This window comes from Electrophorus electricus, chromosome 4, assembly GCF_013358815.1.
Source record: "Electrophorus electricus isolate fEleEle1 chromosome 4, fEleEle1.pri, whole genome shotgun sequence".
NCBI lineage: Eukaryota > Metazoa > Chordata > Actinopteri > Gymnotiformes > Gymnotidae > Electrophorus > Electrophorus electricus.
The window spans coordinates 29,988,191-30,014,147 of record NC_049538.1 but is presented as its reverse complement, the minus strand read 5'-3'; the positions used below and the strand labels follow the sequence as shown (position 1 = coordinate 30,014,147).

Genomic DNA, 25,957 nt, shown 5'->3' with positions numbered 1-25,957 from the left:
TTGTCTCTCATCTCAACCACCAAGCACAAGGCCTGGGATTCAGGCCTGCTGAGCCACATGCTAATCGCCACATCAGGGAGGGGCGTGTTATCTATCAGAGCGATCTTCACTGCTGGGAGAATGACGCACAAAAGACGCATACACATATTTCCTCTGAACACTGGCTTCCATGATACCAGATCCTTTAGCTGAAGGCCTGGATGGTAACTCCCCCTCCTAGAGAGATGTCGCCAGACAGAGCGATCACACATTATTAATGCATGTTTGTTTTGCCACTTGCCTTTCAGAAAAACCACCGTGTAAACATTCACTAATGGGCAGAGGGGGATCTTGGGACTGCTGTTTACGGAGACATTTTGGTTTGCGTGACGGTGACATAGCTAGAGGGAATGGGAGTGACTGACCTCTGACCTCACTCCTTGACACTGACCAAATGACCTCTGTAGAGGAACCACGGCACAACTACAGTGACGTACAGAGGGGTTTAAAGAAAACAATGACACGCCTGAAGAGCAGGTCTCTGCTTCTGCTCTGCGTTTATTTGTCACTGGATATAAGATCAGTGGTCAGCCAACAACAACAACAGCTGCGATACTCGATCATATTCTATCTTTCTCACGTGTGCCACCAAGCGTGTTTGGTAAAGTTTATAAACATTTCCATATTGGCAAGCACGGGCCACAAGTGTTCTTCGGGGTTTTTTTTTTTGGTTTTTTTTTTATCTCACCTTACCTAAAGTGGGTTTTCAGATAGCACAGCAAACACAGATAATGTTGCATAGTCGTCGCTGGGTGACAAAAGTCAAAAACACTGCGCATCTAAAAAACCGCGCGCACTTCTGCAGCAAAGACGACGTGAACGTCTCAATTACCGGCAGCGCCGCACGCTCTTGGCATGGCTGCCCAGTCACGCGACGTCTCATCGGCTTAAACAAATTGTGCTCGCGCCCTTTACGCGCGGCGCTACGGACTAACGCTTCCTTATCAGGCCGGTTTTCTTGCCTTTTCAAGAGTCGCTTTCTGCCTTTGACTCACATTAATATTTATTTTTGAACAGCCCTTTCAAACTCAACCTCCAAGATATTGCTACTGTGCTTATCGTCTCGAAGCATCTCTTCTGGATGAAGAACTGAAACAGCGCCTGGCACCAGAGCAAAACGACTTTTCAGCACTGCTGATTCTTTTGAGAGAAGGAGAGGAGGGGGGCACATGAAGGAAACAGCGAGAGTGACAGAGCGATAGAGACAGACAGGGTGGTGCTGTTGTACTATATCTTATTTTTATAGCATAATTGTATCAACTGCCAGATCAGAGAATTCTGATAAACCTTTCGCACATGTACAAACAGGAAGAACGTATCAACCGCAGGCCAGTCCACTGTACGGATGTATAGAGAAGTGTGAGTCCAGGGGCGCCTGGCCATTGAGGAGTTAAGGGGTAGACGGGAACGCTCCGGTTGTAACCGCTATCTGCCGGGGAGATCAGCCCTATCTGCCGCCCGATCTCTGGGAGAGACGTGAAAAGCCGGAGAAACGCCACGCCAGCTACACACAGAAAACAAATAAAAAAGATCCAATTTTAATCCTTATCTCCACTGACATCAGATCGGCGCTTATCTGAACTCACATCGTCTTTTTCAGAGAACAGTGACGTTTCCACAACAGAATTAAACAGGAAACAACGGTTACGCTTCAGCTGGCAGAGGAGCGTTTAAGAGCGAGCAGGCGAAATGTGTTTAACGATGCACGCCCGATAAAACCGCCCATAACCGACTACTTCCCAAACTACGGCGGCACGGTCGGGCTCACAACTAAATCACGAGACTCGTGGGCTTTTCAAAACAATATATGACATTTAATGTTGCTGCTAATATTTTGATTCCCTGATCTAAAACTTGTTTTCCACGATTGGCCATATATCCACTTTTGTAAATGCGTGCGCAACCGAACCATCCGAGAGCGCGTCGACACAACTGAGACGCGCTGATTACGCGCGCGGCTCCGGGGAGCGTCGACGGGGCTCCCGTACCGCTCGCGCAGAGACCCTGGCGGCTTCCAAGAAATTCTCGCGCGCCAAAGGGCAACGCGTTGCGTCCCACCACGGATGCACCGCGACTGCGCGCAATCCCCCAGTCACGCGACCATGAACGGGTCTGTAAATCACTAAAGCAGCGCTAGGAGAGGAATTTCAACTTTGCACTTACGTTTGATCTGGCGGGGCTTGCTCTGCTTTCTCCGGGACATGGCTATTCCCCCTGCGCGGCGCACACAAACGGACGGCTTCACGGAGACCTAACAGCACGGGGACGCAGCTCGCTCCTCGTCCGGAGATGCCTGCATGACCCGCACGCGGAGATTCTCAGCGGAGAGCTACCTGTGGCCGCGTGCGATTCACTTGTCTGGATGAGTGGGGCTTCTTTCTCCGGTTTCCACACGGCGCGCGCCGTATCGACGCCCGTGCCACAACCTGGAGGATCTCTCTTTTACTGTTAAAGGGTATTATTACGGGGTAAAACAACAACCCGAAACTACACCCCCTTTTTGGTATTCGTCAATATCAAGTTAGCCGCTGCGCTAACGAAAGAGCAATTCTCAATGGAGCTCGAGAGACACACGAACCAGCGGAGCTGATATGCAGCGGCACGCCCCCGTAACGCCTCCTGCGCGTGATGCAGCGGCGCACGCTCCTCACTGCGCTCGCGCTGACTATATAGCAGTAGTAACTACAAAAGCAACTTTAAAAGCAATGCAGTGCTATAGTGTGTCATGTGGAATTGATACAGTAACTTGGCGTAATCATTTCAGTCACTGTGAACCACTCGCTCCTCCCAGGGAGCGAAAGATTGCTTCTGTAAGATTACATACTACGATTAAGGGAATTGGAACTCAGTGACTGAGTTGCCCTGTTGCTGCCATGCTGTTAAAAAGGCATTCGTTGTTTGTTTGTTTTTTTTTGTTTGTTTGTTTGTTGAATCGTTTGCCTGCCTGATTCTTTACCAGTGATTTAATTTTATACAGTCTTATATTCACTAGAGCATTGCAGCTCCTCACAAACACCTATAAAGTTTTTCCACATCTGTCAGTCATTTGCTTTCAAAACTAAACTAATTCCATCACTATAAAAAAAACACTGCAAATAGAGGAAGAAACTGGTTTCTTGCACTAATTATGACTGTTTGCATGGGCGACGTCCTTTACATAGGTATGAATGGATAACATCAGTGTTATTACAAAAGGAAGCGAACAGAAGTTGTAAACCGTTCTGGCGAATTCAGCGTGTTTAGTCTGTGACTTTAACGTGCCACTGAAACTAAAACGCAAACTCGCTGCTTCCATCTAGTGACCGGGCTTATTCTTTTCCCTAAGTAATTCCGTTCGTATAATAGAATCGTAATGACCTTGTAAGACACGCTTTCACGACCGTGAACAAACAGAAAATCAGTAGACTATTGCAGCATTTGAAATGCACTTGGCTGATTGCTTCAGGGCGGGTAAGGCTGACAGACGACACCTCACACACATCCTAATTACACAGGTCCGGCCCTGCTCTGTCTTCAGATGGACATGGCAATCGTGGTATCTGAACACAGCTTTTCTTGGTCCTCAGAAGGAGAGCTGGTATGATCCTTTGATGCAAGGTATCAGTAGTTGTCATTAGTTGTCTTTCTTTCTTTAACTTAATTTCATTATGGCCGCATTTAGTATTCTTTGCTTATGTTACTCATCAAATCTTTTTTTAGATAATGAAAAATGACTCCGAAGTTAACCCAAAATTGCTACGAAGTTTCCCCATTGTTTGGATCGTAGGATTTTGTGTTTTACTAAAAATCAAAGGCTTTGACGCACGCCGTGCGCGCGTGCGTGCTTGCGGCTGTGTTTGATCATCTCATCACATAGTTTCTGTACTACATTAGACTGCCAGTAGAGGGCAGTCTGCCACTACAGCGGGCCCTTTAGATGCTTTAGTTTATGAGACGCAGGCGCAGTGAATGTGAACAGTTCGCGGGATTCTTTCAGATGTGCAAACAGGGCAATATGTGACACGTGGTCTTAATTATTTACGTTTTCTTCCCCGAGACCTATGTCCACGTAGAATAAGACTTAGACTATGCACGCAAAAGTCACATAAACACGAATGCCCAGAGACTGTATTTATCACGCTAACACTCATATTAATACTGTTTTCCTTTAATACAAAATAACACAAATTAACCATACTGATCCCCCAATCCGAGTAAATTTGAAGGACTAGATTTTAGACTGCTGATAAATCGGTCATGTTAGACTATAAACACATACGAGCTGCATAAGGGTTTGCAGCATGGAATTTACAAGGTAACCATGAAAATAAACGCTGCACTTTATCACTAATTGATACTAATATTGAACTGCCACGTGTTTCATATAATCCCACAGGTAATCCGTTATTGTTACTGCCAGGGCTGCTATTGATAGCATTTTACACCTCACTTGCTGTTTATGAGTTGCTATTTTACTTAATTTTGTAACACCTTTCTTTATAATGTTGTAGCAGTATTTTATTAAATATTACTAAATAATTAGCTAAAATACACACACATCAACAGGCGTTTAAACGCACAGAGACGCCACATGAAACCAGGTGCAGGTGTGCGGCGTCATGGGGGCGTGGTTACAAACAATACGACTTGACTGCCACTGTACGCAGCGGGCCGTACCACGTGACCAGCGGCAAGGGCGCGTTCCGTGACAGTTTCCACACACAACAGTTGTTTACAGGTAATCATAAGAACAAATAACTTTTATTGCTTGCAAAAGTTGAATTAATTGTGAAAGTTGAGAACATTTAATTGCAATTTGGCATCATCTATTTAGTTGATCTGTTTATTTGACAGATTTATGTGCTATATGTTAAATCAGCTTCATGGAAACGTGACATATTCTTTAGATTGCACTTATCTGGTGTTTTTTATCCAAACAACTTATAATTCTGAGTAAACAGAGCTTGATCAATTGAGGGTTAAGGGTCTTGCTCAGGGGCCTAAGAGTGGCAACTTGGCAGTGTTGGGACATAAACTGGAAAACCTCCAATTACAAGTCAAGTACCTTAACCAGCAAGCCACCACTTACTCCTCCTTATAGGTTTATACGCCACACTGGGTTCCTACCTCTTTTACCCATACTGAAGGCCTGCAGTGTAATAGCGTTAATCATCACTGGGTCATAACCTTAAACACTGCAGTTCAGACATGCAGAACACAAAACCAAAACAATAACGCAAGCATCACTGTTCAGGGTTCAGTAAGCAGAGCAGTTTGTTGCAGTGATTCTTATAACACCTGCGTTTCAACTAGTTCAACCCAATACCAGTTGTGACATTTGATTACATATCTTATTGGACTTTTAAAAATGCACACTATCAAAAAAAAAAAAAAAGTTAAAATCAGGCCCATGACAGACAACTTCAGCGGTATAATGGTATGATTTAATGATCTGAAAGGTTAAGGTACTCAACTTGTAGTTGAAAGAGTGCCAGTTCAATTCCCCCCACTGCCAAGTTGCCACTGTTGGGCCCCTGGGCAAGACCCTTAACCCTCAATTACTCAAGTTGTATTCAGTTGTAATTGTAAGTCGCTTTGGATAAAAGCATCAGCTAAATGTGAGGTGAGCTAGAGATTAAGAGTGACCCTTCCACACTACAGCTTTATGCAATGTATTGGACATTCTCAGTAGTTGACCGCACAACAGAGTCTTCCTCCATTTTGTTATGGGCACTAGGGTCCTAATGTGGAGCCAAGTCTGACCACGTATCATTATCATTATGAGGGTTACATTTGTGGACTATGACAACTGATTTTCTTGTAATATGTAATCCAAGGACCTTATAAGAACAACATTTTGTGGAATATTTTGGGGGAGTGAGGGATTTGTCTTTGACTTTGTTCGGAGAGTAACTTTGTTCGAGCAGAGCCCCTTATGTACACACTCAGTGTGTTTTAGCAGCTGTGACCCCCTGCTCCTTCACACTTGGAGTGCCCTGGTAAAGTACAGCTCTACTGCAGCTAAAGTGTGATGACATAAAGGTAGTACACCTCAGACATTAGCTGTGTCTCATCTCACTGTCCTCTCAGCACAGAGACGTGGACATATGCTAGTCTCAGACCTTAGCTGAATTCAGCACTGGGACTGAATCCCCCCTGAGTGTCTAATGAAGCGTTCACGAGAAAGATCTCTTACTGTCAGCTACACGAGTTGGATTTTGCTTTGTTTGCATAAAAGCAGAGTACATTCACTGTATACACAGATGACAATTGGTTTATTTTTTAAGTGAAAGAGGAACAGGTTAAAGGGCACTGTTAAGTTTGTGTTTGTGGGGGGGTTGTATGTGTGCATACACATGTGCTGTGTGCCTCCTGTGTGTGTGCATTCTTGACTATGTTTGTGTATGTTTGTCAAGTTTGTCTAACTTGTGTGTATGTGGACTGTGTGTGTGTGTGTGTGTGTGTGTGTGTGCATTTTTATCTTGTTTGTCTATATGTGCATGCTTGTGTAGCCTGTGTGTGTGTGTGTGTGTGTGTGTGTGTGTGTGTGTGTGTGTGTGTGCATTCTTATCTTGTCTATTTGTCTATGTGTGCATGTTTGTGTAGCTTGTGTGTACGTGGAGTGTGTGTGTGTGTGTGTGTCTGTGTGTGTGTGAGTGTGTGTGTGTGTGTGTGTGTGTGTAAGTGGAGTGTGTGTGTGTGTGCATTATTATCTTGTCTGTTTGTCTATGTGTGCAAGTTTGTGTAGCTTGTGTGTACATGGAGTGTGTGTGTATGTGTGTGTGTGTGTGTGTGTGGTGGGGGGGGGTGTGTGTGTAAGTGAGACTGTAAGTGATTGGGAGGGGGTAGAGTATTTATGTCCTGGAGCATTGCTGACGTTCCCTGTCTTTCTCTGAAGAGCTGCAGTGATGAGAGGAGCATTACTCGTCCTGTGTTTCGCCACTGTCTCTGTTTGGACAGCAACCATACAGACAGGTAAGAGCAGAAGCTTTCCAGCTGAGTTTCTGTTGCTCGAAGAACAGAACGTTCTACAGCATCGCAGGAATTAAAGGAATGTATTGTTGCTGTTCCATTTTGAATTAACTTGATAAGAGAGGTCTCGTCCGAAAATGTTGCTAATGTCAGTGTTTTTTTTAGGGTTCAGGCACATAGTACTTGAAACCTTATTGTGTTTTTTGTCATCACTATTTTTCTCAACTAAAACGAAATGTGCAACAGAGACCGTAAGGTCCAGAAAGACCAAACTTTGTAGCATGGTGCACTAGGTGAGAAAAGGGGTCTTCATCAGTGCAGCTTGTTACTTTTTTGTTATATTCTCCCACACTTTAAGGTGTAGAGACAAAATTCCATTTCAGCACATTCCATGACTCAAACCAAACAAAAAAGGCCATGAAACATTAAGCTCCACCCACTTACATTTTTTGCTTATTCAAATAATATGCAAACCAACTTTTGCAAACAAATCCTAAATTTTTCATGCTATCGCAACAATCTTGGTATCAATCTTGGAGTCTGAACCTCAATAATTATCAAATACATTTAGAAATCTTAAAACAATATGACTGTCATATACAAATTAGGCCCTCAGGAAATTAGCATGTTTTGTATAAACAGAATGAAACTCATGAATGCATCCAATTTTGATGAAATTTCACAATGTAGTCTACTGAATTTGGCCAATGTAAGTCAATGGCACTATAAACGCTAGAAATTACGCATCCCAACATCAGATCAAGTTGAAACTTTGCATGCTGCATCAGTGAGCTATAATATATAAGGTAAAGTAAGGATTAACTGACATGTCAAAAACTGTGATTGTCAAAAATTGGCCACTCAGCTTTCAGAAGGATTTTGACAGATTTAAAATTGACCAATCGTGATGAAACTAAAATACTGTAGATAGATTCTCTGTGATTCTGCCAATTCTCAAAACATTCAGCCATTAGTGGATGCTATTCAAGAAAATCAAGTATATCTCCTACATATTTTCACTTAGGAGCATAAAATTGGATTTAAATAGTTTCTTGTAGGAGTCCTAACAACTCTGCAATTATAACTGCTTTTCAAAAATGTAGTTTTTTTGTATTCCTCAATTATAAAAAATTAGCACTTTTTGAACTAGTCCTAGGATCTTCATTCAATCACATCAAATCAGGTCTAAGAGTCTGGAACTAAATAAATATTTTTTAAAATGTTGACGTTTTGACTGTATGCGGCTGCAACACAATGATCTGGCTTCCAGTATGACTTTTCCAAGTCATATCATAGAAAATCTGTAATAGTTTGTCTGATTTTGACCAAAATGGACAGATCTATTTAATATAACATTGTGAGGAAACCTACAAAGTTTGAGGCAAATCAGTCACCAGGAGGCTCTACAGGGCACAGTTACCTGATTTGCATATCATTTCATGCCTTGTGTTTTCATACCTAAAAGGGGAAAAGTCAGGAAATGTAATTCACATTATCACTGAAATTTATAAACATACATGTAATGACAGTCTAATATTGCCTGCAAAGTTTGCGGCAGTTAGTAAATCAAGAGGCTCTATGGTGTAAAATTACTTAAACTAAAGAGCAAAATATCAAAATGAAGCATAATGATTTTACAAAGTATCAGATGAAGTGATTCTCAGAAATTGTTCAAGTCTGTTTGCATAGTTGTGGCCTTGTTAAGGACATTGTGAATCTAATATGATCACTTTACTCTCCCTCCCTCACTCTCTCTCTCTCTCTCTCTCTCTCTCTCTCTCTCTCTCTCTCTCTCTCTTTCTGTCTCTCTCTCTCCCTCTCTCTCTCTCTCTCTCTCTCTCTATCTGTCTGTCTGTCTCTCTCTCTCTCTCTCTCTCTGTCATCAGAAGATCCTAAGACAAAGTGTGAACAGGAGAGGTTAAATGTTATGCTCAGGCCCCTGATAGGAGCCTTCAGCCCTCAGTGCGATGAGGAGGGTCACTACAGGCCTAAACAGTGCCACGGCTCCACAGGACACTGCTGGTGTGTGGACAGTAGGGGGCAGGAGAGAGCAGGCACCCGCACCCCACCTGGTACCCCAGCTAAAAACTGTGAAGCTCCAGGTAAAACAGGCTGGTGCAGTGGTACTAAAATTCAGTGCAATTAATCAGCTTTGAGGTCAGTGTCATTTTGTATGTATGAGTTTGAGTATTTTATTTGTCACAGTTTTTGTGGTAATCAACACATCTTTCCCAGGGAATTTTCTTATTGCTATGGGATACAGACTAAGGTTTGGACCAGTGTGGCTCAGAGGGTGCTGTTTCGTTTATAGCTGAAAGGATCAAATGCTGGTTTCGAATGTTGGCGACTTTTTACTGTTTTAAGAACTCTGTAAAAAAAATAGTTACCATACATTTAACCACAGGCCTTTTGTTTAAATTCATATTTGGAAAAATATCAAGAAAAACACAAAACTTTACAGACATACCTGTCATTAAAACAGAAGTTTACAGACGTGTGTACCGACAGTCTAGTCTAATGTTGCCTGCAAAGTTTGAGGCAGTCAGTACATCAGGAGCCGCTACAGCGTCAAATTAACTACTACGTATACAATCGCAGTCCATGTGTTTTAATCCATATTCAAAAAATACAATACCAAGTTCAGTCTACAGCAAAATTCACATAAACATACGCTTTCACTATTTACTCCACTCACAACTAAACTTCACACACAACTTCACAACTTTAATTTGCAGTTCTCCAGTAAGGCTGCTTGATATGTGTCAATAATAGGCAAAGTAAGAGTTACTGGAGCCTCCATTGGCCTGATGGTGGCGCTATAGCACACACATTTACATGTTTGTTATTTTTTCCCCCACAATGTAAGGCTTGGAGACAAAATTCCACTTCCAGCGCATTCCTCGACTCAAACCAAACAAAAAAGGCCATGAAACATTAAGCTCCACCCACTTACATTTTTTGCTTATTCAAATAATATGCAAACCAACTTTTGCAAACAAATCCTAAATTTTTCATGCTATCGCAACAATCTTGGTATCAATCTTGGAGTCTGAACCTCAATAATTATCAAATACATTTAGAAATCTTAAAACAATATGACTGTCATATACAAATTAGGCCCTCAGGAAATTAGCATGTTTTGTATAAACAGAATGAAACTCATGAATGCATCCAATTTTGATGAAATTTCACAATGTAGTCTACTGAATTTGGCCAATGTAAGTCAATGGCACTATAAACGCTAGAAATTACGCATCCCAACATCAGATCAAGTTGAAACTTTGCATGCTGCATCAGTGAGCTATAATATATAAGGTAAAGTAAGGATTAACTGACATGTCAAAAACTGTGATTGTCAAAAATTGGCCACTCAGCTTTCAGAAGGATTTTGACAGATTTAAAATTGACCAATCGTGATGAAACTAAAATACTGTAGATAGATTCTCTGTGATTCTGCCAATTCTCAAAACATTCAGCCATTAGTGGATGCTATTCAAGAAAATCAAGTATATCTCCTACATATTTTCACTTAGGAGCATAAAATTGGATTTAAATAGTTTCTTGTAGGAGTCCTAACAACTCTGCAATTATAACTGCTTTTCAAAAATGTAGTTTTTTTGTATTCCTCAATTATAAAAAATTAGCACTTTTTGAACTAGTCCTAGGATCTTCATTCAATCACATCAAATCAGGTCTAAGAGTCTGGAACTAAATAAATATTTTTTAAAATGTTGACGTTTTGACTGTATGCGGCTGCAACACAATGATCTGGCTTCCAGTATGACTTTTCCAAGTCATATCATAGAAAATCTGTAATAGTTTGTCTGATTTTGACCAAAATGCACAGATCTATTTAATATAACATTGTGAGGAAACCTACAAAGTTTGAGGCAAATCAGTCACCAGGAGGCTCTACAGGGCACAGTTACCTGATTTGCATATCATTTCATGCCTTGTGTTTTCATACCTAAAAGGGGAAAAGTCAGGAAATGTAATTCACATTATCACTGAAATTTATAAACATACATGTAATGACAGCCTAATATTGCCTGCAAAGTTTGCGGCAGTTAGTAAATCAAGAGGCTCTATGGTGTAAAATTACTTACACTAAAGAGCAAAATATCAAAATGAAGCATAATGATTTTACAAAGTATCAGATGAAGTGATTCTCAGAAATTGTTCGTCTGTTTGCATAGTTGTGGCCTTGTTAAGGACATTGTGAATCTAATATGATCACTTTACTCTCCCTCCCTCTCTCTCTCTCTCTCTCTCTCTCTCTCTCTCTCTCTCTCTCTCTCTCTCTCTCTCTCTCTATCTCTCTCTCTCTCTCCCTCTCTCTCTCTCTCTCTCTCTCTCTCATCAGAAGATCCTAAGACAAAGTGTGAACAGGAGAGGTTAAATGTTATGCTCAGGCCCCTGATAGGAGCCTTCAGCCCTCAGTGCGATGAGGAGGGTCACTACAGGCCTAAACAGTGCCACGGCTCCACAGGACACTGCTGGTGTGTGGACAGTAGGGGGCAGGAGAGAGCAGGCACCCGCACCCCACCTGGTACCCCAGCTAAAAACTGTGAAGCTCCAGGTAAAACAGGCTGGTGCAGTGGTACTAAAATTCAGTGCAATTAATCAGCTTTGAGGTCAGTGTCATTTTGTATGTATGAGTTTGAGTATTTTATTTGTCACAGTTTTTGTGGTAATCAACACATCTTTCCCAGGGAATTTTCTTATTGCTATGGGATACAGACTAAGGTTTGGACCAGTGTGGCTCAGAGGGTGCTGTTTCGTTTATAGCTGAAAGGATCAAATGCTGGTTTTGAATGTTGGCGACTTTTTACTGTTTTAAGAACTCTGTAAAAAAAAAATTAGTTACCATACATATAACCACAGGGCTTTTGTTTAAATTCATATTTGGAAAAAGATCAAGAAAAACACAAAACTTTACAGACATACCTGTCATTAAAACAGAAGTTTACAGACGTGTGTACCGACAGTCTAGTCTAATGTTGCCTGCAAAGTTTGAGGCAGTCAGTACATCAGGAGCCGCTACAGCGTCAAATTAACTACTACGTATACAATCGCAGTCCATGTGTTTTAATCCATATTCAAAAAATACAATACCAAGTTCAGTCTACAGCAAACCTCACATAAACATACGCTTTCACTATTTACTCCACTCACAACTAAACTTCACACACAACTTCACAACTTTAATTTGCAGTTCTCCAGTAAGGCTGCTTGATATGTGTCAATAATAGGCAAAGTAAGAGTTACTGGAGCCTCCATTGGCCTGATGGTGGCGCTATAGCACATCCATTTACATGTTTGTTATTTTTTCCCCACAATGTAAGGCTTGGAGACAAAATTCCACTTCCAGCGCATTCCTCGACTCAAACCAAACAAAAAAGGCCATGGAACATTAAGCCCCTCCCACTTAATTTTTTGCTTATTTGTATAATATGCGAACCTTAATTTTTGCATGCTATGAGTCTGAAACTCTATAATTATCAAGAACTTTTTGAAATTTAAAATAATAAGGCTGACATAAGCAAATTAATCCTTCAGGAAGTTAGCATACTTTGCATAAAAAGTTAAAACTCATGAATTCTTTATCCAATTTTGATGAAACTTCACAGATGTTTGAAACATGATTCCAACATAGAACTGGATTGAAATCGTGTAACGTTTGCCCGAGTACCGAAGGGCGTGGAGCAAGACGCACAGACTTCGTCGAGAAGGACAACGGCACTCACATGATTTACAAACAAACGCCACACATTTAACACTAACATGAACACCTTACGTCAGCAATAACCGACAACACTGCACTCGATGACGAGTCTAAATACACAGAAGACTAACACCGTACAGGTGTGTGCAGGTGTGGCTACGAAACAGGATCCTCCCACTGCACGTGGCGGACCAGCCACGTGACTGGTGGGAGGCGAGCGTTCCATGACAAATCGTTTCTCGCAGGAGTCCTAACAACCTTGCACTTCCAACTGCTTTTCAAAAATGTATAGTTTTTTGTATTCCTCAATTGTAAAAAAAATTATCACTTTTTTAAGTAGTCCTAGGATTTTCATTCAATCACGTCAAATCGGGTCTTGTAATAATTGTAAGTCTGAAACTAAATAGTTATCAAAAAATACTGACTTTTTGATTGTATGTGGCTGCAACACAATGATCAAATGGCTTGAAAGTGTATAATAGTTTGTCCGACTTTGACCAAAATGGACAGATATATTTAATATAACATTGTGAGGAAAACTACAAAGTTTGAGGCAAATCAGTCATACAGGGCACAGTTACCTGATTTGCATATCATTTTCAAGTCTTGTGTTTCCATACCTAAATGGGCAAAAGTCAGGAAATGTAATTCACATTATCACTGAAATTTATAAACATACATGTAATGAGACTCTGATGTTCCTGCAAAGGTTGAGGCAGTTACTACATTGGGAGGCCCTATAGCATAATACTTTGCATATAATCACATGTTGAGTTTAAATCTATAAATTGACAAAACTCAGGAAAAGTAGTTCACATAAACCCAGACATTTACAGACATACATGTAATGACAGTCTGATATTGCCTCCAAAGTTTGCGGCAGTTAGTAAATCAAGAGGCTCTATGGTGTAAAATTACTTATACTAAAGAGCAAAATATCAAAATGAAGCATAATGATTTTACAAAGTATCAGATGAAGTGATTCTCAGAAATTGTTCAAGTCTGTTTGCATAGTTGTGGCTTTGTTAAGGACATTGTGAATCTAATATGATCACTTTACTCTCCCTCCCTCTCTCTCTTTCTCTCTCTCTCTCTCTCTCTCTCTCTCTCTCTCTGTCATCAGAAGATCCTAAGACAAAGTGTGAACAGGAGAGGTTAAATGTTATGCTCAGGCCCCTGATAGGAGCCTTCAGCCCTCAGTGCGATGAGGAGGGTCACTACAGGCCTAAACAGTGCCACGGCTCCACAGGACACTGCTGGTGTGTGGACAGTAGGGGGCAGGAGAGAGCAGGCACCCGCACCCCACCTGGTACCCCAGCTAAAAACTGTGAAGCTCCAGGTAAAACAGGCTGGTGCAGTGGTACTAAAATTCAGTGCAATTAATCAGCTTTGAGGTCAGTGTCATTTTGTATGTATGAGTTTGAGTATTTTATTTGTCACAGTTTTTGTGGTAATCAACACATCTTTCCCAGGGAATTTTCTTATTGCTATGGGATACAGACTAAGGTTTGGACCAGTGTGGCTCAGAGGGTGCTGTTTCGTTTATAGCTGAAAGGATCAAATGCTGGTTTTGAATGTTGGCGACTTTTTACTGTTTTAAGAACTCTGTAAAAAAAAATTAGTTACCATACATTTAACCACAGGCCTTTTGTTTAAATTCATATTTGGAAAAATATTAAGAAAAACACAAAACTTTACAGACATACCTGTCATTAAAACAGAAGTTTACAGACGTGTGTACCGACAGTCTAGTCTAATGTTGCCTGCAAAGTTTGAGGCAGTCAGTACATCAGGAGCCGCTACAGCGTCAAATTAACTACTACGTATACAATCGCAGTCCATGTGTTTTAATCCATATTCAAAAAATACAATACCAAGTTCAGTCTACAGCAAACCTCACATAAACATACGCTTTCACTATTTACTCCACTCACAACTAAACTTCACACACAACTTCACAACTTTAATTTGCAGTTCTCCAGTAAGGCTGCTTGATATGTGTCAATAATAGGCAAAGTAAGAGTTACTGGAGCCTCCATTGGCCTGATGGTGGCGCTATAGCACATCCATTTACATGTTTGTTATTTTTTCCCCACAATGTAAGGCTTGGAGACAAAATTCCACTTCCAGCGCATTCCTCGACTCAAACCAAACAAAAAAGGCCATGGAACATTAAGCCCCTCCCACTTAATTTTTTGCTTATTTGCATAATATGCGAACCTTAATTTTTGCATGCTATGAGTCTGAAACTCTATAATTATCAAGAACTTTTTGAAATTTAAAATAATAAGGCTGACATAAGCAAATTAATCCTTCAGGAAGTTAGCATATTTTGCATAAAAAGTTAAAACTCATGAATGCTTTATCCAATTTTGATGAAACTTCACAGATGTTTGAAACATGATTCCAACATAGAACTGGATTGAAATCGTGTAACGTTTGCCCGAGTACCGAAGGGCGTGGAGCAAGACGCACAGACTTCGTCGAGAAGGACAACGGCACTCACATGATTTACAAACAAACGCCACACATTTAACACTAACATGAACACCTTACGTCAGCAATAACCGACAACACTGCACTCGATGACGAGTCTAAATACACAGAAGACTAACACCGTACAGGTGTGTGCAGGTGTGGCTACGAAACAGGATCCTCCCACTGCACGTGGCGGACCAGCCACGTGACTGGTGGGAGGCGAGCGTTCCATGACAAATCGTTTCTCGCAGGAGTCCTAACAACCTTGCACTTCCAACTGCTTTTCAAAAATGTATAGTTTTTTGTATTCCTTAATTGTAAAAGAAATTATCACTTTTTGAACTAGTCCTAGGATTTTCATTCAATCACATCAAATCGGGTCTTATAATAATTTGCATATAATTACATGTTGTGTTTAAAAGTAGTTCACATCCACCCACAAATATACAGACCATCTAATATTTCCTTAGTACAATGGGAGGCTCTCCAGCGTAAAGGTTACTGCTTTGCATATACATGTACGGCTTCCTTTTAAATCCATGAAAAGACAAAAGTCAGGAAACGTAGTTCACATAAACACAGAAATTTACAGGTATACATTTAAGGACAGAAAGATGTTGACTGCTGAAAAGTGAACTCATAGGTTTGAGAATTAGGAAACCATGCTACCATCATATGTCGCTAAAAACAAATAATTGATCTTAAATTCTTAAACAGCAGTTACACAGTAATGCTCTGTCTTCTCAAACTTTACAGACTTGTGCAGTTGTGGCATGCCAGCATAAATATCGGCTGCAATAACGCAAAATACTATTTCTCCATGACAGATTGCTTCAGATTTCACTAGTCCTGGTAATAACAGAGAACCACGGCACTAAAAGGTTGTAGATTGATACCAGATTTAGAAGGCTGACAAGTGAGTCATATGGGGCCCTTCTACCCAATGGGCCCCGGGCCGTATACATGCTTGAACCCAATCTTGGCGCTTGCGGCTGTATTTTTCACATGCATGAGCTTTCTGACCCTTCTTACCCTTGCCTCCCCACTGTGTGCAGGCTCTGGACCTATGGTCGCCCTGAAGGAAGGCACTGTCCGTGGTCAGTACATGAGAGTGCTGGGCTCAGAGAAGGTTGTGGAGCAGTACCTGGGCATTCCGTTCGCGCAGCCTCCCGTGGGGCCTCTCCGCCTGGCTGCTCCCCTGCCGGCCAAGCCGTGGGAGGGGGTGAAAAACACCACAGAGCATCCTCGCATGTGAGCCCACCGCCGTTCTTACCACAGGCCTGCTCTGTAGATTTAATCCATAAAAAGCGAACCAAAAAAGGGCAGGATAAGCACTCGATATGCAGCATGGAGCAGACAGTACTTCACAACGAGGAAGAGGAAGGGTGAGGAAGGGAGATGATTGGAGCAGACAAAAAATGGGTGGGTTGGGTTAGGGAAGCTGGATCGCCCTCGGCGACCAGAGTGAGACGGGAGCTGCTGTATTTCCGGGTAGAGATGTGGTGGTCTGCGCATCAGGAAGGTGTTTGACATTAACAGGACAATAAACCGTGTTTTACTCAATAACTGAAGTTAATATAATTAGCTTTTTTTTTTTAATAGGCAGCCTGCACATCAATTTTTTTTAAATGAAAACAACAAACCATGTCTTACAATGAATAAAAACATTTTTTAAACATGTATATATGTAAATACATACAAATGTATATATTTTAAAATATGTATGTGAAAGCAGGTCTTAGTTTTTTTTTCGTTTTTTTAATATCTGCTGAAATGGTGTTATTTGGGGTCATGGTACTTAATCCGATAAACTTCGTTTTACATGAGCAGGGTCCATTCGCACTATCGTCCCTAACCCAGTTTGTCACTCAGCCCTGGGGGGGAGGCATCTGCTTTTCCTGGTCAGTTAAAAGAAAGAATGGCTCGATTTTTGCCCTCTCAACCCCATTCCAAACACTTATCCCGTCTGGCCTCACTGTCCGCTGATTCTTGTCCTAACCGTCATTCCCATCTCTGCTTTATGTGTTTCTCCCCATGTTTTAACATGAAAGGTGTCTTCAAAACACAGATGCCATGGAGTCTTTGTCAGAAATCATGTCCATGAATGTGACTCTCCCTGCTATCTCAGAAGACTGCCTGTACCTGAATGTGTACACACCCTCTCAACCCACAGGCTCCGAGAAATTACCTGTGAGTACAGTTTTCCCACTTCCCAAAATGGCATGTGAGTATATTTTCTGAGCAGAATCTGTGTTGAATTAGCAACCATGAGATCCAAGTTGGCACGTAATGAGCGCTGTTCCCATCTGGTACATAATCATTGTTGACAGTATCTAACTTTGGCCTTTGCGCTCTGTCTCATTGATCAGTGCCAAATATGTAAACAAATGCGATGTCTCTGAAGTTGTCCTTTCTTCCCCCGCACGCCTGTACAGTCAACAAATGAACAGACAGACGGGAGCACAAGCTGTTTTATGAAGCATCTGCTTCTGATCTGTGAAACCCGAGAAATGTACTGCGCCGCATGAGTTCGAGTGCTCAGGGAGCAGGTTTGGCTTCGCGCACAGCGCGGCGAGCCAAGCAAAGACAGGCAGGGCTCTCGCCTGCACGCAGATCAGTGGTCTTTAAAGTTCATCCATGATTTTGCTCTTACTCACGAACACAAGAAGTGTGAAATGCACTTAACAACTGACAGGCTATGTGAGTTTATGTTGGTATACAAACAGTAAGACTTTCTAAGAAGGAAATACAATTTCATTGGTCGATTGCTCACAGTTCTATCCTTTCTAAATCAAAAACGCTTGCGGCATTTGTGGAAAACACTCAGTTTGCTTAAATACAATAATAATGGCGAAACTTGTACTGTTCCCGTTGTTTTATCACAGGTGATGCTCTGGGTCCATGGAGGGGGCTTGTTTATGGGTGGAGCTGCTCAGTATGATGGATCGGTATTGGCAGCCTATGAGAACATCGTTGTCGTTGTCATTCAGTACAGGCTGGGCATATTAGGCTTCTTCAGGTATGATCCACTGCACCTCACTCACCTGTGTTACTTCGTCAGAGTTTATCCCACTGGATCACGTGCATACTGTACAGGGTAAATGATTAACCATCTGAAGAATAGATCATGTTTTTTTACTCTCCAGAGATGGGGCCTCAGATCAACTAAAAACAGTATTAGAAGTACCATTATGTGATTACATGAAGGGCAGAATAATCAGTACTACTTTCACAGTGCAAAAAAATGTCACTAAAAACCATCAAATGTGTGTTGGCCCAGATCTGGGATTGAAAAAGTCTGGATCGTATCCATAAATAACTTTTTGGGAATTAGATGAGATCTATATGTCACAGGTCCAAATAACTGGCAAAGGAGAAGGAAGTTATTATGGGTGATTTAATTTCATTTATCTAATTATGGGTGAATGGAGTGTGTTATTTCAAAGATTGTCTCAAATACACTTGAAAAGCACTTAATTTAGCTATTATGAGCTGGGACTCTAAAATATTCAGTGTATTGTATTTTATCTAAAAAATATCACCCATATGGGTCATATAACATGTTGTTGTAACGTTGCCCGAGTGCCACAGGGCATGGAGCAGGACGCACAGACTCTCTCGACTTGTGAAACATTTAATGACACAAAAACATAAAGACTAGGGTGGCAGTCACAAATAACATTAACGATGAACACAGACACACTTAACAATAACCATTTTAACATTAACACAAGCTAGACAAACGGTTATTAATATTACAATATTACAATATTACATTTGGATGCTAACAAACAAACAAGCGTCCCGTGACAGTTGTTTTCTACATGCATGTGATGCCTTAGCACGGGAGACAAGCAAGCTCAAGGAAACTGGGGTTTTCTGGACCAGATCGCAGCACTCAAGTGGGTTCAGCAGAACATCGGGAACTTTGGAGGAGATGCCAAGTCTGTCACGATCGCTGGGGAATCGGCGGGAGGAATCAGCACGTCCATGTTGGTATGGCCATGCGGCAATGCGCTACACTTGTGTCAGACCTGAGCATGCTTAGATGTTCATTTTGGCCTAACACTGACTTGAGTAGGATACACAGTGTAATCAGTGCCTATTAGTAAGTACCTCTAAAACGCAGATGGATCTGACCGCAATTACCCGTTAATAATACTATAATTTAGCTTATGTGTGTGTGCATGTCTACATTAACTTAAATAAATACAGATGGGTTTGTAAATGTAATCGGACGGTTGCTGGTTCAAGCCCCACCACTGCTCAGTTGCCACTGTTGGACCCTCTTAACCCTCAATTACTCAAGTTGTACTCAGTCATAATTGTAAGAGGCTTTGGATAAAAGCGTCAGCTAAATATCATAAATGTAAATAATTAATAATATCATTTGTGTTTGCCATTTCTGTGATTGTGTTGCAGACCTTGTCTCCGTTAGCCAAAGGCTTGTTTCAGCGAACCATCTTCCAGAGCGGGGCTGCAACCCTGGGAACGTACTCAACAAAACACCCCATGGTCTTCGCCAAGGTGTTCAGCTCAGACCAAACAAAAGAAGCTTAGATAATGCCACGAGGCATTTGTGTCATGATTTCCACCTCTTGTGGTTTGGTGCTGATACAAATCATCAACCACATTTGCTACTGTGTACAGTAAAAGTAGGGGCTTGTGAAAAATCAAATTTGACAGCCAAATAGTGCGTGTGGGTATTTTCACAAATGTAGTGTCTCACAGTCTTTAAATGTAGCATTTGCACGACCGTAGGTGTGATCACGGTCATGTTTGTGGAGTTACATGCTGTACAATCATGGTTAGCATGTGGTGTGAAGCCAAAGCTGTGTCTGCTGTTTCTGTAGGCAGTGGCAAACGCCACAGACTGTGACTCCAGCTCCACAGAGCTGCTTGTCGAATGTTTGAAGCAAAAAACAGAAGAGGACATCATAAAAGCTACTGAAAAAGTGAGATGAGGAACTGAATTATTATTAATGCATTAATGCTCTGGAATATATTATTATTATCAATGAGGTGAAATTAAATATTATTAATGTATTGAGGCTGTAAGATTATTAATGCAATATTGCTGTCAAAATTAAGTTTATTAATGCTTTTTTATCATTTTGCATGGTTAGGCATGTGAACAAGAATGTATGTGACTGTTCATATCAACTTCGGTTGTGTAGTTTGATTAGTTATATAGTATATTTTGATTAGTTATATGGTAGTTTGCTTACTTATATGGTATAGTTTGATTTGTTATATAGTATAGTTTGATTAGTTATATAGTATAGTTTGATTAGTTATATAGTATAGTTTGATTAATTTCCCTGACTGATTTCCTGCAGCACAAGATCTTGCTGGGAGCCACCGTAGATGGAGAATTCCTCACAGACGTGGCTGAGGAGCTGCTGAAGAAGAAAGAGTTCCTGAAAGTTCCTGTGCTTTTAGGCGTAACAAACCACGAATTTGGTTGGATTCTTCCTCTGGTAAGTAGCTTTGACCCAGTAACAAAACCAGGACATTTATCATCATGACTTCTCGTCATTTTTGGCTGCCGCTGAAAGTAACACTGGAGAAGCCATTAATGCATTCATTAGTGTGCCTTGTTCTCTTTTCTTTATTTTCTTTAGAACTTTGCTCCTAAAGGATGGGACAAGGGAATGGAGAGACAGGCAGTAAAAACAGTGATGGACCAGTTTTTCCCAAAAGGGGTAAAGTCCTGCCCAGTTCCTTCATCTCAGCAGATAAGTCAGTGTTCTAGCTGGGTCAACCAAGCTAATACGCTAGAAAATGACTCCCTCTGCTGGATATAAAACTCATAACTCTGTCAAAAAAACAATAACAACAAAAGTTTTAAACCTGAGTAACTAGAATGTCCAACATTCACTTCTATGATCCTACTGCTCACTCGAGGTGTTTTCCAGATGTTGGCGGATAATGACCTCATAATAGACGAATACCTGAAAAACGCCAAAACTCCGGAGGACATAAGAGATGGGTTCACTGAAATGTTGGGGGATTTTTTCATGGTTCTCCCAGTCATAAAAGTGGCTGGTTATCACAGAGGTAAAGGACATCAGAGAGAAGCTTCCGCCGTCTACAGTCGGATGGACTGCAAACCAGCTAACTGAGGGTCTCTTTGGTTACCAACAGACGGCGACGCACATGTTTACATGTACGAGTTCCAGCACCGGCCGAGCATTGTCAAAGACATCCGACCCAGTTTCGTGAAGGCCGACCATGGTGATGAAGTTGGGTTCATGTTTGGGTACTGCTTCTGGAATGGACACATCAAAGTGCTCGGTAAAATAACTCCTGTGTCTATGCAGCAGAATGTCAGGGAATGTTGATAGTGATGACACTTTCATTATCATATTGAAAAAAGTTAACATAATTATCATAACAATCACAACAATGGCAATGTGATGATGATGACGATGATGATAATTTATTATTGTTACTTCCACAGGACAATTCAGTGAGGAGGAAAATGAATTATGTAAAACCATGATGCGATATTGGGGTAACTTCATTCGCACAGGGTGAGCACAAGGGAACTACCAACCCCAGATCACTATACCACAAAGTGCTTTATGATTTAAAGGAGAATGAAATCATTTGACTAACAAAAGTAGCAAACATTATTTATTAAAGTTACTATTTATGGTTTTTACTTTTTTTTTCCATAAAGTGAAGCTCACATGTGCTGAAGAATCAAATTTCTTTGTAGTCCTCAAATTAACCACTTTATGCTCTGTACAGCAGGTCCCCTACATGGAGGTGACCATGTTTAACAGGTTTACAGAAACTCTTGACACATCCAGGCCACTGGGTGTCAGTGTAACGGCTGTTTCCCTGGGGAAAAGATTACTTATTGCTCCTTTAAAATACTCCGTTAATACATATCTTTTAATGACTCTCATCGTGCCCACTAACTGTACAATAATGTTCAGCTGGAAAGAGTAATCTGTACCTCCCAATTTAAAAAACTCACTCATTTATCGAGATAGTTCAGGCATCTTCGTGCCAAACCCAGTCTTATATTCAGGTTAAGGGAACCCTGACAGTCTTGTTTTGTGGTCAGTTTGGCTATAGTGACATCTTTAACTATGGAGATACCATTAAAATGGACTAAATGACCTACTGACACGGCATATATAAACCTGTTAAATGTTTTCCTTCATGGATCAGATGCACGTCTCTTGGTTGGTATATATAAGATAATAATTTGGTATGTGTAATAACTACTTTTATCCTTGTTTAACAGCTCACCAAATGGACCCGGTTTGGTAAACTGGCCCCCTTATGACCAGTCCAATAAGTATATGAACCTAGGATTACAGCAAACAGAGGAGCAAGGCCTCAAACAAGACAGAATAGACTTCCTCCAAACTGGGCTAAGAAGCTGAGTGCACCGGGCACCTCCTGCAAGGCGGTTCTCTAGTGCCAGTACAGGCGAATTCTCTACTAGTCACGTCATATTGGGAATAAAGCTCTTTCAACGCCCATATTTGTTCAGCGGTGTCACTGCTTTCGTGTCTGGTGGTTCGATGTTATGAGACGTTGATGGAAAAAGACGGCTGAGAAACGCGCAGAGAGCGCCCGAGCGTCACGTGCTTGCCTTTGACGTCATTTGATGACGCCCCGCCTCCTAATCGTGGCAGCTCTGTTGCGCATGCGTGCTTGTGAACTGGCGAATGTTGCGAGCTGGTACGAGAACCGTAGGTTAACGTGCAGGGGAGACGCAGTTTAACCGAGGACCTCTCGGGTAAGTTATAGCTAATAAACCTTAAAGAGAGGACACGTTGCATGACCTATATGTACGCAGACGTCTTTTGTGTGTGTGTTTTTAAAATTATTTTTGCAACAGACTGAATTAAAATGCACATTCCCGATGACAGTAGTCTCTATCGCAGTTCTGTCTGAACGCTGCATCGTGTAATTATTGCGCTGGGTGCGCTGTTTGCACGGCTGGTGCACGGGGGGGGGGGGGGGGTTCTTGTTGGGCAGCTCCTGCTCGAGGTCAGAGGAGCTCCGGTCTTCCTTCACGACCGCGCTGGCAGCACAAAGCCTGAGCTGTACCGGATCCTCTACGCTGCTGTTCAGATTGTGGCAGCTTGCTGATTCGTCTTCTTCAGCGTATAAGGAAATGTTTAACGCCCAGTCGTCAGCAGTTTTTATGCCAGGTTAAGTAGCTGGGGGAAAAAAACCCAGTCGGTCAAATAGAACATTGAGCAAGAACTGCTAGGTACCGTCCACAGTCTTAGATATGAGTGTTTACTTACCGAAACTACTGCCTGCCTCTGTCATAGGACATTTAATTTTTTTCTGTTTGAGCTCTGAAATTAAATGGGAGATGAAAAGGTGGATGTTACAATACTCTGGTGGCTGTTGCAGGTGGTTTGCCTGCTTTAAATTAACCCAAATGTTTACACGTATGCACAATAACTAGTATTTTTGTAATCATTACACTGACCTCTGCATAGGTTTTGACAGAGCATCACGGAGCACTGGGCTATCGCCACAAACAGCTGAGTACTCAACTTTAAAAATAAATAAATAAAAACGCCACTTTCAAATACAAGTTCGTTAGATATCAGTTAGGCATGTTTAAATACTGACTGGTGTTGCATAAATGTAGTTTATTGCATATGAATATTGTTAATCCATCAGGTAAATCATTGCTAAGAAGGAGAGTAAGTGGAAAAAAAGTGGGAGTTTCAGGAGAGATGGCTCGTCTCTGACGAGGCTGCGGTGTTTACATATTCATATATCCTCCCGCGAGAAGCCTAAAATTGTACGCATCAGAATGAGCTCTCCCGAGTGGCATGATCCTGTGGAATGGGATCTCCAGAGTGGCATGATCCTGTGGAATGGGATCTCCAGAGTGGCATGATCCTGTGGAATGGGATCTCCAGAGTGGCATGATCCTGTGTCTCCCATTTTGCGAGCAGGCAGGTGAAGCACGTGAACCTTTCGGCAGATGTTCGGACATGGGAAACGCTCGCAGAGATATTGCGTAAGAACCGGTAGAGTTGTTTCTTTGTTACTGTTGCACCTGAGAGAATAGGTGTTGACGCACGTGTAATCCTTTAAAAACCCGCTTAAAATCTGTTTGGACTGTGGGAGTTTTTGGAGTTACTTGACTGACTACACCATTAGAGCAGGACATGGTTGAGTGTACTGTTTTAGAAACCTAGCCCTGGTCTGGGAGTGTTTGAGCTCAGTTTTGTAAACCTAGCCCTGGTCTGGTTGCTAAAGTGAGCGTCTGCCTGAGGCTTTTCTTTTTCTTTCCGTTTATCTTGAATTTGTTGCCCTCGGGTTCCTGTGGGTTCAGCTGCAGTGGTGCATGGGTTTATCGTGAGGCTCTGTTGCTATGGTAGTGTCTATTTCCAGCCCATGCTGTGATACTAACTGTAAGTGATGGATACACTAAACACAAAATGTGACCTTGCTGCTGACATTTGAACATTAGGCCCAGTCACACAGTTTTCCACTTTAAAGGGGACCTATTTTACCCTCTTTACACAACTTAACACAGTTTGCTGGGGTTTTAATAACGTGCTTTGGTTAAAACACGACGCGGATCAAGCACCACAACTCCCCTCACGCGCTGTCAAAAGTAGCCCTGCTCAGAACAGTCGGTTTGAGTGCCAGTTTCTCTACGTGGTAAGGAGTTAATGGATGTAAATGGCATTTTCGCCCAGTACAACATGCTAATGTCACTTTATCCCTGAATAGCTGAGTGGAACTCGACTGGAACTTTGACTGGGTCTGTAACTCACTTGTTATTCACATGATGAGGTTCATCTTACAAACATTCAACTAACTATCTGATATCAATACTGGTACTGTGCATCCTGCAGCAAATAAAAGCCAATAACTTTAGAAAGTTACATCTGGCTAATACATCAACTAGTAATGCACAAGTTAGCTAGCATAATTATTTTTAAAATGCTTAGCTAGCCATATTTCCTTCAGCTGCAGTTTTGCCATGCACAACTGTACTGATCCCTAGTTCAGCAAAAGCATCGTTGCCTGTCATCCATTTACAGACCGGGGTTGTAAAAGGCAGTCAGAACCAAAGTGGTTAGGTAACGCGTAGCTAGCTACAGGTTTCTGTCGACTGTAGCTGGGATGTTGCCCTCAGAAATGAGCATTATCATCTGAGACTGGTGGCTGATATATCGCCGGTCTGTGCTGCCAACAACAGAGAAGTTCCCGTGCCAAATCTGAACAGCTGGTATTATTTCAGATGTAGGTAGCCCACAATGAACTGACTGGGTTGTCCTTTTCCCATTGTTTGCAGGTTGGTAGACATTCAGGATACACCCAACGTATGTGCACAAGCACCAAAAAACTGAATTTTCATATGTCCCCTTTAACGTCTTTAGTCTTGTTTAAGGGGTTTTAGTGTCCAAATAAGTAAAACAAACCAGTTTAAAGACTCAAGAAGGCAGCCCGGGGAGAAGTCACTTACAGCCTAACAGACACTTGGATCAGTTAACCAGACAAAAGTGGTTTGTTGAAATTAAAACAGTCTTGAGTTCACTGTTTAAACTGAATAGGATAATAGGGGATTACTTAGTCATCATTAAGCCCAACCAAAGTTCAGGTTCAGGAATGGGTACGGCTCACGGGTCAGGAATGGGCACGGATCAGGAATGAGCATGGCTCACGGATCAGGAATGGGCAGATCTGTTTCACTGTTCAATTTTAAGACATCGATCCAAAGCTCTCTGGAACAAGCAGGGCCTGCAGACAGCTGTC

The 25,957-nt window shown here is 41.7% G+C and overlaps 2 protein-coding genes across 5 annotated transcripts in view; one reads left to right on the top strand and one right to left on the bottom strand.

Annotated features, from left to right (window-relative positions):
- Positions 1-3,188, bottom strand: part of zfpm1 (zinc finger protein, FOG family member 1) — a 64,113-nt gene extending 60,925 nt beyond the window's left edge. The window contains exon 1 of the mRNA XM_027018013.2: positions 2,203-3,188. Coding sequence (XP_026873814.2) covers positions 2,203-2,242 — 40 coding nt within the window. The 5' untranslated portion in view covers positions 2,243-3,188. The remainder of the gene's footprint in view (positions 1-2,202) is intronic.
- Positions 3,189-6,883: 3,695 nt separating this feature from the next.
- On the top strand, positions 6,884-22,605 carry ces3 (carboxylesterase 3). 4 transcript variants are annotated; one of them, XM_035525187.1, is made up of 16 exons: positions 6,884-6,993; positions 8,880-9,092; positions 11,354-11,569; positions 13,839-14,054; positions 16,249-16,444; positions 17,245-17,383; positions 18,079-18,212; positions 19,036-19,189; positions 19,616-19,720; positions 20,047-20,148; positions 20,533-20,673; positions 20,818-20,898; positions 21,112-21,253; positions 21,341-21,490; positions 21,657-21,729; positions 22,455-22,605. In XM_035525187.1, exons 1-16 carry the CDS (start codon positions 6,927-6,929, stop codon positions 22,594-22,596), a joined length of 2,271 nt encoding a protein of 756 aa, XP_035381080.1. In that variant the 5' UTR covers positions 6,884-6,926; the 3' UTR covers positions 22,597-22,605. The 4 variants fall into 4 exon arrangements, with proteins under 4 accessions (XP_035381080.1, XP_035381082.1, XP_035381081.1 ...); XM_035525189.1 differs by having other exon boundaries at positions 8,877-9,092; positions 11,357-11,569; XM_035525188.1 differs by having other exon boundaries at positions 8,877-9,092; positions 13,842-14,054.
- The last annotated feature ends 3,352 nt before the right edge of the window (positions 22,606-25,957 follow it).

Excerpts from the sequence above, each read along its gene's own strand:
- ces3 (XM_035525186.1), top strand. The coding sequence starts at position 6,927 with ATGAGAGGAGCATTACTCGTCCTGTGTTTCGCCACTGTCTCTGTTTGG. Across the intron at positions 14,055-16,248 it reads TAAAAACTGTGAAGCTCCAG|GCTCTGGACCTATGGTCGCC; the intron begins GTAAAACAGGCT and ends CACTGTGTGCAG. Across the intron at positions 20,149-20,532 it reads TCATAAAAGCTACTGAAAAA|CACAAGATCTTGCTGGGAGC; the intron begins GTGAGATGAGGA and ends GATTTCCTGCAG.